Raw genomic sequence first — 19,170 nt, forward strand, 5'->3', positions numbered from 1 at the left:
AGACCCAGAGTTCAGGCCCACAACCGGACTACCCCCCCCCAAAAAAAATAGTTTTTCCTTTCCTGTAAAGATTTTTTTTTCTTCTCTGTAAGACTAAAAATCAAATAAACTACCACTCAGGTATACTCATCCCTCATATATTAAAAATAGAGAATACCAAAAATAAAAAATAGAGAATACCTATTTTCCTTTTTGAGATACCTATTTTCTTATGGTATATTTAATAGAATGAGATTACTGTTTAAATATCTTACTTTAATACTGTGTTAGTAAAATAGTTTGTCATGCTAATAACTGGTGTGGAAGAGGTTGAACCTATATGCCAGGTGTAACGAATTATTACACCAAAAAGAAAAGAAAACAGTTTACTATATTCTTTTAAGTAGAGAAAGCAAACCAAGTTTACTACTAATAATGAACTCTTCAGTTATATTTTTAGAAGAACAAACTTTCAAAGTCCTATAGAACTCATCTTTACATTAAAAAAACAAACAAACAAAAGATTAACTCATCACTTAGACTGTCTCAGCCCAAATTAAAAAATAAAGCACATCAGTATTGGTGTTTACCTGAATGAGCTCAAGACAGGTAAGTTTCTGCTCCAAAGTTTCAATTCTCACCATTAGCCGGGATAAACTGAGCACCTGGTTTTTATCAGAGAGACCCTCTCCGTTTTCCATCAGCGCTTCCAGCTCTCCATCTACCTACCACAGCAAAGAAAAAAATTTTGGTTATTTAAAACAGACAAAACAAACCTACGAATTTTAAAATGAAACAACCTGAAAAGTTGCTCTGCTTCACAAGTAATTGGAAAGATGAATACACAGTAAGAACCTATGCCATTATTCTAGGGAGGGAAAAAAATTGCAATGGCTCCTTTTTTTTATTTTTTCTCTTTTCTTTCCTGTCCTCAGTTGTAGGGCTTAACCTCAGGGGCTGGGCACTGTCCCTGAGCTCTTTTGCTTAAGGCTAACGCTCTACAACTTTTTGAGTCATAGCTCCACTTCCAGTTCTGTGGTTAAGTGGAGATAAGAGTCTCATGGACTTTCATGCTTGGGCTGGCTTAAAGCCGGAAGTGGCGCTGTGGCTCAAGTGGTAGAGTGCTAGCCTTGAGCACAAAGAGGCTCAAGTTCAAGCCCTAGGACTGGCAAAAAAATAAAATAAAAAGGTAATTTTTCTTTACAGTTTTTTGAAAAATGAGACAAAACTGAATTATTATATTGTTTTCATTCAATCAGTACCTTCTGAAAATAAATATTATTACTGGGAAATAAAATAGCGGTTTACAGGAAATTGCCATTTTACAGAAAACAGCAAGAATGACAAAATTGCAAAATAAAATTGTACAAACAAAATATGAAAGAAAAATAATTGCTGAATGGAATTCTTTTGGAAGGTAGAACTAGGGTTTAAACTCAGTTCCTCATAATCTGCTAGGACCTCCCACTATCACTGAAGCTGTACTAGAAGCCAAGCTGTGAGATGGAGTCTTTAGGACTTTGCTATTGACCTCAAACCTCAGTCCTCCAGATTCCTGCCCCCTGAAGAGCTGGGATCACAGGCATGAGCCACCAGTGCCCAGACTTTATTAAAAACATTCACACCAACACAGAAATCCAAATAGAGCTTTCATCATTTTCAAAGCTCAAGTACAGCAAAGGGTAAAAAGGTTCATGAAGGAGAATACATGCTTTCAACACCAAAAACCAATCACTACTATTCAGATACAGACACACACACACGCACGCACCCAATCAATTAAAAAAAATACTAAGAAAAAAAACAGACACCTTTCCAGAAACAGCTGACTAATCCAAATAGTCAATAAATTTGGAAAGCAGTCAACCTCATTAGTAATAAGGGGTATGAATTAAAATTACTATTAAATAGACATAGTTGCCGAGTACTTGCGGCTCACACTTGTAATCCTAGATGCTCAGACGGCTGAGATGTGATTATTGTGAATGAAAGCCAGTGCAGGCAGTAAACTCCATGAGACTCTTCTCTCCAATAATCTACCAAAAACCCAAAAGTAGAGCTGTGGCTCAAGTGGTAGAGCACTAGCCTTAAGCAAAAGCGGCTCAGGGACAGCAACCCAGGCCCTGAGTTCAAGTTCCAGGATCAGAAAAAAAAAATTCTATTAAATGTCATGTACTTTGTAGATTAAATTTAAGTAGTACGATGCATAAGAACAACAGTAGCTCTCATATACCACTGATGGGGATGTTCATGGGCACAGGCACTTTAGAAACACTGTGGTATTATTTACTAATGGTGAATGTATATACATGGTATGAGCCAGCATTTGCACTTCCAGTTATGTAACCAGAGAGAAAATATCTGTAACATACATCCAGGAGTCACAACATCATTGCTTCCAAAATGTGGAGGAGGAAGTGGCGTTGTGGCTCAAGCCTAGAGTGCTTGCCCTGAGCTGAAGAGCGCAGGGACAGTGCCCAGGCCCAGAGTTCAAGCCCCATGACTGACCAAAAAAAAAAAAAAAAAGAGTCTCATGGACTTTCCAAAATGTGGAGGGAAAAAATGAGAAAAAAACGCCAATATCTACTAACATTAGAATGGATTTGCTACATACTCAATCACATAGCAAACTGAATGACCGTGAAAATAAATTGTGGATATACATTAACTTAGGTAAATGTAAAGCTAAAATGTAAAATTTATAAAAAAAAAAAAAAGTAATCCATAAAACCAAAGACAAAAGGCTTTGTCCAGTATGATTTAATTTCCATTAAAGTAGGCAAAAATACATATGTGCATGGGAAGAAATAAACTTCAATTAAAAAAACAACAACAAACCACTTCAGTAGTTCTTAGTACCCAATTCTAATCTATGAATCTGAAATGAAATAATCGTATTTTTTTTCCAGAATTTCTTCATCTGGTCCTAGAATAGCTAAATTGAATTTTTTATAATACACTTCAATTAGAAAAATCTATCTCCCTTCTCAAAATTTGTAGTGTGAGGGCTGGGAAGGTGGCTCAGTGGTACAGCGCTTGCCTTGCATGCATGAGGCCCTCGGTTCGATTCCTCAGCACCACATAAGCAGGGAAAAAAAAGCCGAGAGTGGTGCTGTGGCTCAAGTGGTAGAGTGCTAGTCTTGAGCTGAAGAGCTGAGGGACAGCGCCCAGCCCCAGAGTTCAGGCCCCACAACCGGACCCAAAAAAAAAAATTTTAAATTTGTAGTGTGAAAAGTTGAAAAACAAATGGATTACTTACTGAATCCTTCTTTCGAGATCGTTCTTTCTTCATTTTCCCTCCTGCTGCTCGGATGCTAACTCTGTTTTCTCCTCCCAGGTAACCCCGGCAATTTGCTGATCCGCAGAAACATTTCTGGGCTTCTTTTCTGTTTAACAAGCATAGGAAAGAAATCAACTATGTAAAAGTGAACCATAACAAAATGTCAAGAATATGCCATGCACCAGTGGCTCATGCCTGTAATCCTAGCTACTCAAGTGGCTGAGATCTGAGGATTGCGGTTCAAAGCCAGCCTGGGCAGGAACATCTGAGACTCTTACCTCCACTTAATCACCAGAAAACCAGAAGTGGCGCTGTGGCTCAAGTGGTAGAGTGCTAGCCTTAAGCTGAAGAGCTCAAGGACAGCACCCAGGCCAAGTTCAAGGCCCACAACTGACAAAAAAGTCAAGAATATAACAATTACTCAAAGCATCACACTAAAAAAAAGGGACTGACATTGCATTGCTCTTATTTTTTTGGTCAGTCCTGGGGCTTGGACTCAGGGTTTGGGCAGTCCCTGAGCTTTTGTACCCAAGGCTAGTGTTTTACTACTTTGAGCCACAGCTCCACTTCCAGTTTTCTGCTGGTTAACTGGAGACAAAGAATGTCATGAACTTTCCTGCCTCAGCCTCCTGCGTACCTAGGATTGACTATGGGCATGAGCCACTAGCACCTAGCTTAATATTCATTCTTTCTCCAATCTTATTTTACTAAACAAAACTAGCCAATAAGGAACAATTGTCCTTTTTTATGAAATACAGTAACATTATAGGTTGTAAACATACTTGGTCTGGGAACAAAAATATAAATTCACATATAAATACACACACATACAACCAAATAGCCTATTTCCAGAATTATTAGAAGAAAAAAGCCACACTCACCCGTATCTTTGAAACTGATAGTCAAACGTTAATTCTGAGCCTGATGGAACCAGTTTGGTTGTAAAAAACCCAACCCTTAGTTGTCCATTCACAGTCCACTGAAATGTTTTGAGAAAAGAGAAGAAATAAGTGCACACAAACACACAACCCATCATCATCATATTTTGGAACGGAAACCACACAGTGCCACCAAAGATGATAGTAATAATCTAAAATATACACGGGCCAGGCACCGGTGGCTCACACCTGTAATCCTAGCTACTCAGGAGGCTGAGATCTGAGGATGGAGGTTCAAAGCCAGCCCTGACAGGAAAGTCCATGAGACTCTTATTTCCAATAAACCACCAGAAAACCAGAAGTGGTGCTGTGGCTCAAGTGGTAGAGCACTAGCCTTGAGCTGAAGAGCTCAGGGACAGCGCCCAGGCCCAGAGTTCAAGCCCCATGACTGACAAATAAATAAAAATATACACGTATAGCTCCTTAGGCTATAAAGGTTTTCCAAATAGCAAATAAGAACTTTGTTGTTAAAACATTTAAGTGTAATGGTTAATTAATGAACCACCAGATTAGATATATGTATAGTTTATCTCTGATTAATAAAATTGATTGCTACTGAGATAGGTGCGGAGCTCAATGGCAGAGAACTAGCCTACTACATTAACACAGCTACAATTAACACATCTTAAATATACAATGTGCTCTCTCTATATATGCACTTTTTCTAAAAAAAAAACAAAAGGCAAAGTGGGGAGGGGATGCTTGATGTCATGGAATATCATAAGGTTAGTGAAAAGTTTATGTTAAAAGTTCTGGAAGTTGGGCTGGGAAGGTGGCTCAGTGGTAGAGCGCTTGCCTTGCATGCATGAGGCCCTGGGTTCAATTCCTCAGCACCACATAAGCAGGAAAAAGCCGATGTGGTGCTGTGGCTCAAGTGGTAGAGTGCTAGCCTTGAGCTGAAGAGCTGAGGGACAGTGCCCAGGGCCAGAGTTCAGGTCCTACTACCAAAAACAACAACAACAACAACAAAAAAAGTTCTGGAAGTGAAGTGGCGCTGTAGCTCAAGTGGTAGAACACTAGCCTTGAGCTGAAGAGCTGAGGGACAGCGCCCAGGCCCAGAGTTCAAGCCCAATGACCGACAAAAAGAAAAAAAAAAAGTTCTGGAAGTGGAGCTGTGGTTCAAGTGAAAGAGTGATAGCTTTGACAACAAAGAGGCTCAGGGACAGCATGCAGACCCTGAATTCAACCCCAGGACCCGCAAAAAACAACAAAACAAAAAACACCCTTGGGTTGGGAAGGTGACTACAGTGGTAGAGTGCTCACCTAGCATGCATGAAGCCCTGGGTTCCATTCCTCAGTACCACATACACAGAAAAAGCTGGAAATGGCTCTGTGGCTCAAGTAGTAGAGTGCTAGCCTTGAGTAAAAGAAGCTCAGGAGCAGGGTGCCCATGGCCCTGAGTTCAAGCCTCAGTATTTACAAAACAAAAAACAAAAACAAAACCTTCTAAGATTGGTCATGGAGTTTGTGAAACATTGATGTACTCATGAAAGCGACTTTCTTTTCTTTCTTTTTACTGTCAGTATAGGGCTTGAACTCAGGGCCTGGGTACTATCCTTAAATCTCTTGGTACTCAAAGCTAGCACTCTACCACTTGAGCCACAGCACCATGTCTGTTTTTTTTTTTTAAGCTTTAATTAGAGAAAAGAGTCTGGTGGGGACTTTGGACTTTGTGCTTTGAACCTCAATCTTCAGATCTCAACCTCCTGGATAGGTACTATTACAGGCATGAGCCACTGGCACCTAGCTCCAATGATACTTATCTATGGGTCCATAGCCTAATGGACATATTTAATTAGGAAGAAGGCCCACAGCTTTCTTAATGAGGAATTTCTACTCCCTCTCAACTTGGGCTATTTAGTCCTTCATGAGTTTTATTACAACAGTCCAATTTCACACCTGTGCAAGACTTGATTAAAAAAATACCCTGAATATATCAGTACCCAATGGACTTCACAATAATGAAAATCTAGACATATTTTGGCATCTTTTACATCGTTATCTAAAATAACTATAGGCAAGGGAACAATCCATTGTAATGTGAATCCCAGAGCTGAACCAGAAAAATTACAGCTGTCAAAATTTAAAAAAAGATCTTTTGGTTAATCAATAGTATTCCTCAGTATAATCATTTTATTATGATTCCAAATGATGTTAACATTGAAAAAAAGTAGGTAAAGGATGGAATATGGGAGAATTTACTATACTTTAGAACTCTAAACTTATTTCAAAATGAACACAGGAAAATATAACAAAAATAAAATTCATGAGTACCTTTTATGTACTGCCTAAGCTCACACATTAAATCCACATAACTTACTTTTTGGGTTTCACAGTTTGGTTCACAGCTGTGATTCATGAAACGAGAGCAATTTCCTTTCTGAGTAGCATCTATTATCTGGAGAAAGAAGAAGAGTTCTGAAATGAGATCTTTAAAGAGTCAAACATTTTGCAAAGGTAAAAAAACATTAAGGCAAAGTTAAGATAAACTTCTTTGCCCCCAGCCTGATTTATACAACTTTTCTCATACTATTTTACACATCCAAGTGACAAATAAAGATCTGCTTTTTTTTTTTTTCTGGAAAATCTCTTAACTGTAAATGTTTTGGAGTGCCACGCACAGTAGGTCACACTCATAATTCTAGCTACGCAGGAAGCAGCTGGAACAGAAAGTTATTAATAAACTCCCACCTCAACCAACCAACTGGGCATAGTGATCCATGCCCGTGGGAAGCTACATAGGTAAGATCATGTTCAGGGTCTGGCCTAGCAAAAAAAAAAAAAAACCAAAAAACAAAAAAACAAGACTTGATAAAAAAAAATAAAGTTAAAATTTAAATTAAAAAAAAAGGGGGGGGACCTGTGGCTCAAGAGGTGGCATATCTGCATCGCAAGTCTTGATCCCTAGTACAACTCCAGTCAGCCTACCACTACCAAAAAATTATGGCAAAATAGCATCTGTATTTGTCAATGTGTTTCTCACTTACTTTTCACTGGGGCTTATCTCCTACTGCATTCCAGTATTATTTTATATATGTAAGACTTCATTTTGAAGTATGATCCCTGCCACAATGCAGTAGCTCTAAAACTGCATGCACATCCAAATTCCTTAAGGAATTTGAAAACTTGCTGAGTTAGTCCGCAAGTGGAGAAGTTAGAATTGCAATCCCCACCTTGAATGTAGAGGCAAAGGGGGGAAGCTAGGTCACCCCTACTAGGCCACACAGAAAAGGCTTCACAAAAATGTATGTCATTAGCATGTTACTTTCACCCTAAAAATATTCTTTTGAAAAAATGTTTCCAGCTGGGTGCTGGTGGCTCACGCCTGTCATCCTAGCTACTCAGGAGGCTGAGATCTGAGGATCACAGTTCAAAGCCAGCCCAGGCAGGAAGGCCATGAGACTCTGATCCCCAATGAACCACCAGAAAACCAGAGGTAGTGCTGCAGCTCAAATGGTAGAGCACTGGCCTTGAGCTGAAGAGCTCAAGAAACAGAGCCCAGGCCCAGAGTTCAAGCCCCATGACCGACAATTAAAAAAAAAAAAATCCTAACACTTACTGTTTGTATCAAAACATTTCTAAAGTTGTTTCTATTTTTATTATTTTATGAACTGCCAGATATAACCTAGAAATGGATTTTGGAGGTCATAGTAATGTTAAAGACTTGTGACATAAAGCATGTGTACTGATGTTGACATATAGACCCAATTACTTCCCTCTCCCTTTTGGGCCTTTTCTTTCTTTTGGGCCAATTCTGGGGCTTGAACTCAGGGCCTGGACACTGTCCCACAGCTTTCTTTGCTTAAGAGCTAATGCTCTACAGCTTGAGCCAACAACTCCACTTCCAGCTTCCTCGGTTTAGTGGAGATTAGAGTTTCACAGACTTTTCCTGCCCAGGCTGACTTCAAATCACCACCCTTAGATCTCAGCCTCCTGAGTAGATAGGATACAGGTGCGAGGCACCAATGAGGAGCTTCCCATCCTTTCCTAGCAACAAATAGAGGCTGTGTAAAACTATACTTCTCTGGCTCTTATGTCCTCTCAAATGACACAAAACCCCTTCAAACCCCCATATTTTCAAATTGGTTTCAAAGCAAAACACAGCTAATGCCTCTCACCTCATCATTCTTCAGAGCCATGAAATAGTAGTGAATATTTTTGTTTCGTGCATATTCCTTCACTCGAGCTTTAAACTCTTTATGATCAAGTACTTCTCCACAGTATTCCAAGACAAAGGTATTCCTGCAAAACAAAGGAAGCTCATTCTCACCAGTGACTTCAGCTATTGGCTGGCTCTATGTAAACAAAGGCTTCATTATGCTTTAGTCCCGAGTTCTGACCTGAAATAGCCTGCCTGGAAGTTTTCACCCACAAAATAAGCATACTGTTACCAAAGGGATTTTTTAAATGTACAGTAGGTATTTCTTAGTAACATGTTGACAAAATCAATGTAATTATTAAAAGAAGACAACATGGTTAACATAGCCAAGTGAAAAAAAAAATCCTCTTTTATTAAGGATCTTTCAAAATGATGAAACATACTATACCTAAGAAATTTAGGGCAGGCACCAGTGGTTCGCACCATGTAACCCTAGCTACTTCAGCAGGTAGAGATCAAGAGGACTGGGCTTTGAGGACAACATGGGTAAAAAAACTCAAAAGTCTCATCTCAAACAAACAGCCGCGGAAGGTGGCACCCAAGAGGCTGAGGAGGATCATGGCTCTAGACCGGGAAGGCAAAGAGTTCACGAGATCCCTACGTATCAGAAGAAAGACTCTGACATGATAGTACACAAGATTCAAGATCTTCCTGCTTCCTGTTGCCTAACAACTGGGATTACAGGTCTGTACCCTATACCTGTTCTTTAATTCCTTTTTATAGCACTGCATAGATGCTGAGGAGCTGTAGCAAAAACTCGTGATGACTTAAAATCAAAGGGAACAAAACTATCTGAGGAAGAAAGGACATGCACATCTGTCACGAGTAATGAAATTCTCTTCCTGTATATAGACAGAGAAGTTTTTTTACTTGATTCTCTAAAACTCAATTTTTTTTTTTTTGGTAGGTTGTGGGGCTTGAACTCTGGGCCTGGGTGCTGTCTTTGCCCTCTTCAGCTCAAGGCAAGCACTCTACCGCTTGAGCCACAGAGCCACTTCCAGTTTTCTAGTTGTTTATTGGAGATAAGAGTCTCAGGGACTTTCCTGCCCACACTGGCTTTGAACCTCGGTTCTCAGATCTCAGCCTCCTGAGTAGCTAGGATTACAGGTGTGAGCTGCACAATAATCATAAATAAGCTCAGTGCAGTATTTTCCTGCAAAACATCCAACCTTGTTCAACAAAAATGAAAGGTGATTACAACAGAACTTACGAAGGGAGGTCTTTGGCAGCTCTTAAGCCCCAGCCTTTCTTTTCAGTAAGTATGACTTCTACGTCTGCATGCTGTTTTCTCTGAAACCGTCTGTTGGAACAAAAATCCCCATTTGGGCATCGAGAAGAACTGAAACGAGAAGTTGGTAAAAGTTTATTCTTTATAAACAGCAAGAGCAGCAAAATGTAGCCACGTCTTTAGGGCTAGCAGTGTTCATGTACAGACTTCATCAAAAATTCCTTCTGGCACTACAGGATTCCTTAGAACTAGCTACATTTTTACCATATTACCTGAGGGAGTATGTCTGCAATACTGCCTGTAGCTTCATCTACAGCCCTGCCAGGCTGTGTATCATATAGTTGTAGAATCTTGTCAACTATGCAGAACTAACTTATTTATGGACACTTGAATCATATTCCACTCAAATCATCAGTAATTTGTTTTTCTGAATGCAGTCATCTACTTGATAGGTATTTCACACAAACCCAAGTCATTACAAGTCTTGTTCAGAGCAAATGCAATATAATATGGCAAGGTTCTTCTCTAACTGATCCATCCCTCATCCCTCAATGAAATCTTGATATTCCAAAATTGGCAGATACAATGGCTTTGCATAACTACTAAGATTAAAGTATAAATCACCATTATTAATACATAATTATTATGTATTGTGAAACGGAAAATATTTCTACCTATGCTCAAAAGTTGGTGGATTTACTTTAGAAGGTGCTAAGTAGAGAAAAGCTTTGATGAGAGTAAATTAAGAGTAGGATTTTTTTTTTTTTCTGCCAGTCCTGGGCTTGAATGCAGGGCCTAGGTGCTGTCGCTGAGCTTCTTTTGCACAAGGCTAGCACTCTATCACTTGAGCCATAGTACTACTTCCGGCCTTTTCTAGGTAGTTTATTGAAGAGTCTCATGGATTTTCCTGCCTAGACTGGCTTCAAATGGCTAACAGACTAACAGACAAGAGCCATCAGCACCCAGTGAGATATCTTTTTAATATAATCATTCATAGGTAGAATAAAAACCATTACATTTGACTTATTTTTAGAATATACAATGACTTACAAAAAGAGCTGAATAAAAGCAGAGTACTTTAATCTACTTACCATTCGATCATGAGGAGACGATTGAGACAATCTTCCCCACAAGCTATTTCACCTTGAGCTCTTTCCTCTTTGGAAAGAGGTGTACACTCACACTGCATTCGCTTAATATCCCGATGAGATTTATTCTTCTTCCTGTTGGGCAAAATTTCATAAAAAAATTGGTTAAATATCCTGGAGATGATATAATCCACATAATCAAATATGCACCAAATCTCATTTTCACATTTGATGATCCCATAGATTAACCATTTGCAATAAAGCATTTGGAAGGCAAAGGCTGTTAATTCAAGGCTAGCCTGTTCTGCATAGACAAAGGAGAAACAGAAGAAGGGAAAGAGGAATGAAAACACAATCATTAATACTTAATAGATGAAAAACATTTGATTTTCCTTTTTGGCTATGCTTGGGATTTAAGTCAGGGCTTCGTGATCCCTTGGCAGGGTATATAACTGCTTGAGCCACATCTCTGGCCAATAAACTCTTTAAGTGATGTGTAAAAAAAAAAAAAAAAAGAAGTTAGAGTGGAACACCAGTGGCTCATACCAGTAATCACAGCTACTCAGGAGGCTGAGATCTGAGGATCGTAGCTCAAAGCAAGCCCAACAAGGCAAGTCTGTCAGACTCTTATTAATATAAGACGCAGGAGATCTGTCACTTTAATACCACAAGGCAGATGTAGAGCTGTGACTGAAGTGGAAGGGTGCTAGCCTTAAGCAAACAAGCTCATTGACAATGCTCAGGCCCTAAGTTCAAGTCCCAGGACCAACACAAAAAAAGAAAAGAAGAATTCAGAGACATCCTTAACCTTGACAGATAAAAAGACTGAATTCAAGTCTACTGTTTTGAAACTCACCCCATATTTCTTAGTTCAGATGAGCTAAGTATCAGATTGTGAGCATTTTCAAGTGTTATGGTCGTATTCCACTCAAGAGATAAACAGGATAATTCATGAGTTTCAAGTAATAACGGCTGGTCAAAGTTTAAGAATCAGACCACATGAGGAAAAGTAATAGTTGAGATTAAAAGCTGATGATAGATTTGGGTTTTTTGTTTTGTTGGTTGTGAGGCTTGAACTTGGGACCTGGGTTCTGTTCCTGAGCTCTTTGCTCAAGGTTGGAACTCTACTACTCTGAGCCACAACACCACTTCCGGTTTTCTGGGAGTTCATTGCAGATAAAATTCTCATGGACTTTTCCTGCCTGGGCTGGCTTCAAACCACTATCCTCAGATTTTAGTCTCCTGAGCAGCTAGGATTACAGGTGGAGAGAGGGGAATAATACTATCTATCAACGAGGGGGTAAAAGTTCAAGAGGAGTAAATTTTCCTTACTTATCATTCTTCTTTTATGTTAGGGAATTTTATTTTTTTATTTTTTATTTTTTTGGGTCTGGTCATGGGGCCTGAACTCTGGGCCTGGGCGCTGTCCCTCAGCTCTTCAGCTCAAGGTTAGCGTTCTACCACTTGAGCCACAGCGCGACTTCCGGTTTTTTTTTTTCCATTTTGCTTATGTGGTGCTGAGGAATCGAACTCAGGGCCTCATGCATGCAAGGCAAGCACTCTACCACTGAGCACCTTCCCAGCCCCTGTTAGAGAATTTTAATAAACCCTGTTACCGGAAGAAATAACCATATCGCAAAGCTCATAGAACTCATAAATGTTATAGACTGTGATAGATAATTTGCTCCAGAATGTGTTTGTGACTTTAACTGAGCATCACTATCCCACAATACTGTAAAATTTGGGAAATTATGTAATCATTTAATCACAATAAAAAAAAATTTAAAAAACAAAAAACTAAGTACGTGGGCCGCTTGGGGTCGCAGTATCAGCTCCCGAGCCTGTGCTGCGGCCCTGGCCGGTCAGTGTAGGAACCTTCTCAATAAAGTTGCTTCTTTATTAAAAAAAAATAAAAAAAAAAAAAACCATGTTACCATTTCCAAAATGTATTCTGCGGTTAGCAAATTTAATCAATTAACAATACATCTAAATACCTGACAGCAAATTCCGCTGTCATGTTTCCAGCTTTGTGAAGGACCTAACAATACTTCACTGTGCACATCTTGGACTGGGAGGCAGGGAAACGAAATGCTTCATGGGGCCTGAACTCAGGGCTGGCACACGATCCTTGAGCGCTTTTGCTCAAGGCTAATGCTCTACCACTTTTGAGTCATAGCTCCATTTCTACTTATCTGATAGTTAACTGGAACTAAGGGTCTCATGGAAGCGTTAGACTGTGGCTTACACCTTTAATCCTAGCTATGCAGAAGGCTAAGATCTTAGGATCTCAGTTCAAAGCCAGTCCCCCTCAGGAAAGTCTCCATGAGACTCATGTCCAGGAAATTACTGAGAAAAAGCTGGAAGTGGTGCTGTGGCTCAAGTGGTAGAGTCCTAACCTTGAACAAAAGAAACTCAAAAGGGGCTGGGAAGGTGGCTCAGTGGTAGAGCGCTTGCCTTGCATGCATGAGGCCCTGGGTTCGATTCCTCAGCACCACATAAGCAAAAAGAAAAAAGCCGGAAGTGGCGCTGTGGCTCAAGTGGTAGAGTGCCAGCCTTGAGCTGAAGGACAGCACCCAGGCCCAGAGTTCAGGACCCATGAGCAGACCCCCTCACCCCCCAAAAAAAAACTCAAGAGACAGTGCCTCAGCCCAGAGTTCAAGCCCCAGGAGGGGCAAAAAAAAATTGTTTTTTAAAGTCTTATGTATTTTTTTTGCCTGAGATGGCTTTGAAGTGGGATTCTCAGATGGCAGCCTCCTGAGTAGCTAGGATTATAGGCATGAGCCACCAGCGCCCAGTCTAAACACTACTAAGGTTTTATTTCCTTTTCTGTCACTTTCTTATGAAAAAAGAATTCGAGAAAAACTTAGCTAATTATACTTTTAGAACCAGACACAGCAGAGAAAAAAATTAGGCATATTGTTTTGTTTTCAGGGGTGGGGCGAGGTGGGTGGAAAATCCACACTACTGCATCCAAACAGGTAACTATGTTACATCAAACACCTAACAAGTATCAAAACTGTGTCATGCAAGCCTTGCTGTGACTCACCTTTCTGTTAAATAAACATTTTCTTCAATCAGATCAAAGTAACAAGGCATCTTGCCCTGCTTGGCACACTCCTTCCACCGCTGTGGGTCCCTGAAGTCACCCATGACGCAGGAAGGCCCGATCAGCTCCGAGTGTGGTGGCACCGATGTCTCCTCCTGCTCTATCTCCACTCTGACTTTCTTTCTGTCTTGAAGCTCACCATCGCTTTCAGACTCGCTCTCCAATTCCTGCCTCCGTTTTTTGGGAGGCCCTCTCTCTTTGAGGTCAGTTTTTTCAAAGTTTTTAGAAAACTCCTTCCTTTCGTTCACAGCTAGAGAGTCTTTGATGGAATTGCTGCTTATTTCTGGCGCCTGCACAGAGCCCTTGTCCTTCTGAAGGGATAGAAGAAATTTGTTGGATTGGCCTGAAAAATGGGATCCACCCCGCTGATCCCAATTCTCCTCTTCTTCCCGGTCATCGGTTAAGGAATCTGGCACCTGACCCTGCATGCGATCGTAAGTGACGGCAGATCCAGGAGGCCTGCCTGCCGATCTCGGGTCCCAGTAGCCATTGCTGTGCCAATAATGACGGGGCCCGCCATACTGTTCGGCAGTTTGCTGATACTTGTGTGCCCCATAGGCCCCATAGCTGCTGTCAGGCTGCTGATAGGTGGTCGTAGGCCTTTCTTGTTGAGTCAAGTCCCAGCCCAGGTTTCTGAGCTCCTCCGAGGAATGCAAGCTGTCCATGCGGGAGATATCACAAGAGGAAGAAAAAGTTAGCTCCATTTTCCCCAGTCTGCTATCTGGCCGGTTAGGGAAAGGGATCTGTTGCCGGGATTTACTTGGTATCTCTTCGAAATCATCCGAAGAATAAACTGGAAGCTCTTCTTGTTGCCTAGATGTTTTGCCTTTTACTATGTCCTCCGCATTCAGGTGACTTAGTAGAGAGTCAGATTTCACATCTGCATGACTTGTACTATCAACCCCATCACTCTGAGGATGAGCAATTTCAGGCAGATGCTTGTCTACCTGTTTTCTGCTGAACTGTGTAAAAGAAATTTCGGGATTCTTCTCTGCTCCTTTATGAAGAAAGAACTTCTCCGTTTGAGGACAGCCTTTACTTGTCATATTCTCAAACTTTTCCTCATACGAATGTCTCCTTGACTCTAATCTCTCATCATCCCAGTGATCGGAATAATGTCTGTAACTCTGGCTGCTCCGAGAAGAACAAGGACTTGTTTCATCCATGGGCAACGTAGAGTTCTTTGGCACAACCACAACAGACTGGAGGCGGTTTCTTGGAATACTGCTATCATCAGACTCTGTATCTTCTGACTCACTGTCATCACTTGAACTTTCCGAAGAACCAGAATAATCTTCATGGACAGTTGACACAATTTCAGTAGCATGACCACTACTGTCACACTTTAAGGTATAAGGTGCACCGTCAGTGTCTTCCATGGTTAAATTCAGATCACAAGAAGAAAACACAACTTCTGAATCATCGGAAGTATGTGCATGTCCCCTTTCTCCTTCCTCATCCAAAGAGATGGCTGGTCTTCCTCTTCTATCAGGCAATATGGAATTCCCTTCTTCTTGAGCCTCCTGCAAACCATGACCTAATAATCCATTATTACGCCTGTTTTCCCAGGAAGCAAATCCCTTTCTTGAATCAGGAAGGCCACTATCCACTTCGATGGTTGTTTCGGCATGCTTTAAAAACTCTGTACTATTTTTATCTGTCAGCACTGCATCCGGAACTGGAGAGGTGTCCTCATCACCTTGCAAAAGAGCTAAACTGTCCGCTTTTATCCCTGGAGATGAAGCGATGTCTGAACTCTCTATAGGTTCATATAAATCATCAAAATGGTTAACATAAGCTGAACTAGTACTACCAACGCTCTGTTGATACTCTTCACATGCAAATTTTGAGTGCTGATCTGTCAGACTTCTATTATCACATAAGACTGTTTTTGATTCTAAGTGCACATTCATAAAGCTATTGGATGAAATCTTCCTAACTGAAGGCTCAACGTTTTCAACTTCAGAACAACAGAAAGAAGGGGTACTCTCATCTGCAGTACAGTATCTATCTGAATCTTTGGTTTTACAGCAAGAAACTCTCTTCTCCAAGGCTTCCTTAACTACTGTTCTGGAATAATCTATAGTTATGACTGGCAAAGAGGTGAGTTTATCGTGTGGGGACACTAGAGATTCTGTTTCTCTCAGTGGACTTTTTGATGGATGCTGCAAGCATATATCATCCAAGTCTTTCTCTTTGCATTTGCTGATACTCTGATAGCCATTTGATGAGAGCATGCACACTGTAGCCAAAGGGGACACCTCGGATCCACTCACACTATCATCACAAGTCATCAAAACAGCACCTGTTTTAGAAGTGCAAAATGTTGCCATGTCAGATTCTGCCCCAGGAGATCCATTCACATTGAATTCAAGGGGACAAAAACTTCTCAATTCATCCTTCTTCCCTTTGGATAAAGAGTCCAGTTCTTTAATACTATCGTGGCAATCGTGTTCTATAAATTCAGACTTGAAAACAGGTGACCCATCTATCTTTTTTAAAGGAGGGGAATCATTTAATTGATTTGATGGAGACAAGGACCGAGTCTTTTCTCTTTCAGGGATTTTAGTCATTGTTCTGACTTCACTAGTTTTCAAGCAAGGCGTCTGTAAGCCCAAAGGAGGAGACTGTTTGCTTTCCTCATTGGATTCTGCACAGCAGAGAGAATTTTTAAGTTTATCAGACTTGGATCGAGGTTTTGAAAGGGCAGATTTGTAACGGGAAGCACTGGTATCGTGCTTGGAATAGGATGACCCCCTTCGGCAGCCCAGTTCACTAGGGGGAGAACAGCATCTCTTTATTGCTTCGTTTTCTGATATCCTCTTTGTTTCTCTGTCTAGTTTTGAATACTTGCCCCTCCTCTCCATCTCCAAGTAAGAGCTCTCGCTTTTGCACTCCCGATCAGATTTGGAATAGGATGATGTCCTTAGGTCTCTGTAAGAGGAGGAATGAGATGAGGTACGCCTGGAGTATGTCTTCTTATGCTCATCATCAGAGTCGGAACTCTCTCGCGCCCTGTTGTCTGTGTACGGCCGAGAATAGCGGGTCCTCTCTCGGTAAGGGGAACCCCCTCGATGGTAGCGCCTGTCAGACTCGTAATAATGAGACCGTTCTGACCGAGAATAGGATAAAGTCGTTCTGGAGCCTCTGTCTGATCTAGAACGTGATCTGCTCCGCCTTCGCTCTCTTTCCGGCCTGCACCGGGAAGACACATACCGAGGATCGCGGTCAAGTTTTGAGTAGCTAAAATATTTATCATCTCTCTCTGTTTTAGAGCGCGATTTCCCTGAATCCTCATTGTTTTTTAAAGGTGCTGAGTTCTTTTTCACATCTCTTTCCTTCTCAGTGCTTGCTGAACTTTTTAAGTCATGTGATCTCTGACTTGATGAAGTCCGTACAGAATCTTCGTCAGATTCTGAAGCAAGAAAGGTGCCTTCAAAGGGTGAGGACTTCTTTTTAGAACCTGGTTTCTTAGAGCTCGGACTAATCTTCGAACTATCCGGAATTTCTTCTTCCTTCCCAATATGGGAATCTTCTTTCTGCGAGAGAGTATCAACTTGCTCTTTCAAATGTTCAGTTACCTGCTCTTCTGCACTATTCGATACAGTATCATGCTTATTATCCCCCTCTGAAGATTCCGGCACGGTGGTAACTGGTGGTTCTTTCAGAGCTCTAACTGCTACATCCTCTGGTGAGAAAACAGGTGCGGCCAGAACTTTTACTGGTGTTTGTGGCAAGGCCACTGGCTCTGCTATTGGTGCTGGTGGTGAGGGTATTGTAGCTTGGGGAGGTGGAGGTGGTGGAGGTGGAGATGAAGGGGGCGAGTCTATAATCGATTCTGCTATGACTGCTGGTATGTGTACAGTGGGAGGAGATGGAGGCGTTATTGATGTGGTAGTAGCCAGCTGGGGCCGAGAGGTTACATGTAGTAGATGTTTCTTAAAATGAATTTTGCCCAATTCCACTCTTGATTTGGGAGGAGACGATTCCTCTGTAATAGATAAGGTTTCCCCGCTGTCCATTTTGTTTTTAGGGGATGAGTCTACTTGAAGAGGTATAGCTGGAGAGTTTGGAGTATCATTTTGCTTTTCATTGCCAAGTGCGGTGAGAAATCTGTTCTGCAATGTTTTCTTTGTAAGGCTGAAGCTGAATGACACCTTCTGCCGCCCCTGTTCCTCCAAATTAACTTTTGTCTTCGTGCCTTTGGGCAAAAATCGACTTGAAGCAACACCTTTAAACATTGGTCCTTTGATAAAACCTGTTTTCTGCACATTTTCAATCTTTGCCTAAAAATGAAGAAAACAAACAATTGTTGATAAACAGTAGTGATTATCAAATGCCTGCATTACAGTTCAAAATGTCTGTCAGAGAAGTTGTTTTGAACAATAGTGTAAATCTCACTGTTACAGATTTTATAAGCTCTTATGGAAATTTAACACATTCAATAGTATAGATAACAGTATAATACACTCCTAGATATCTACTCTCACCTCCAACAATTACCTATAGTTTTCTATTGTTGTTTTCTGTCACATAAAGATTGTCTTCCAATTTCACAACTATTTTCTAGGTAGTGTTTTTCTTAGAAGCATACATTAATTGAACAAGGGGAGATCATTGTGATATGCCTATACATGCATACAATGTATTGATTAAACTTCCTGCCCTGTCCCTTTCTTAAAATAATTTCACTGCTCTTCTATTGTTTAATTAATTTTTTTGGTGTGGTATTGGGGTTTGAACTCAAGACCTCATGTGCTTGTTTGCACAGTGAGTGCTCTACCACACGAGCCACCTCTTCAGTGCTGCTCTCTTTGCTATTTTGGAAATGGAGTCATGGAGACATCCACCCAGGATGACATTTAATCTGAATCTACCAGATCTCAGCCTCCTAAATAGCAAGGATTACAGGCATGAGTCATTGTTACCTAGATCACTGTTCTATTTTCATACATGCAAATAAGCTACTTGATAAGATAGCATTTTACAAAAACAATTTTTATACACAATATATAGTTTATGCCTTATGTATACATTAGGGATAGTAATTATTATCTTAGTAAAGTCATCCCTTGTTATATCACAGTTCACTTATTGTGGGTTCAAAAACAAAGGGTAAATAGTGATCCTTCACCTATTGTGGGAGTTATGTTCCAGAGATCCCTGTGATTAGATGAAAATCCTCAAAGTAGCAGTAAATGAACCTTGATATGGTAAGGGACGACTACATAAGGCTGCTACTTCATGGATCTTCACCTAATGTGGGGGGGTCTCTGGAACCTAACTCCCACGATATGTCAGGAGGATCACTGTCTTCAAAACTGTGTGGTCTTGGGCTGGGAAGTTGGCTCAGTGGTAGGGCGCTTGCCTTGCATGCCTGAGGCCCTGGGTT

General features: G+C 40.8%; 1 protein-coding gene across 1 annotated transcript in view; it reads right to left on the bottom strand.

The window, feature by feature from the left end:
- The window catches only part of Setd2 (SET domain containing 2), a 56,450-nt gene that overhangs the window by 35,940 nt on the left and 1,340 nt on the right, over positions 1–19,170 (bottom strand). The window contains exons 2-9 of the mRNA XM_013030225.1: positions 13,719–18,064; positions 10,676–10,807; positions 9,567–9,695; positions 8,316–8,439; positions 6,518–6,595; positions 4,141–4,238; positions 3,239–3,365; positions 570–704 (exon numbers count right to left, since the gene is read on the bottom strand). Coding sequence (XP_012885679.1) covers positions 570–704; positions 3,239–3,365; positions 4,141–4,238; positions 6,518–6,595; positions 8,316–8,439; positions 9,567–9,695; positions 10,676–10,807; positions 13,719–18,064 — 5,169 coding nt within the window. The remainder of the gene's footprint in view (positions 1–569; positions 705–3,238; positions 3,366–4,140; positions 4,239–6,517; positions 6,596–8,315; positions 8,440–9,566; positions 9,696–10,675; positions 10,808–13,718; positions 18,065–19,170) is intronic.

Source organism: Dipodomys ordii, unplaced genomic scaffold (genome assembly GCF_000151885.1).
Source record: "Dipodomys ordii isolate 6190 unplaced genomic scaffold, Dord_2.0 Scaffold128, whole genome shotgun sequence".
Taxonomy (NCBI): Eukaryota; Metazoa; Chordata; class Mammalia; order Rodentia; family Heteromyidae; genus Dipodomys; species Dipodomys ordii.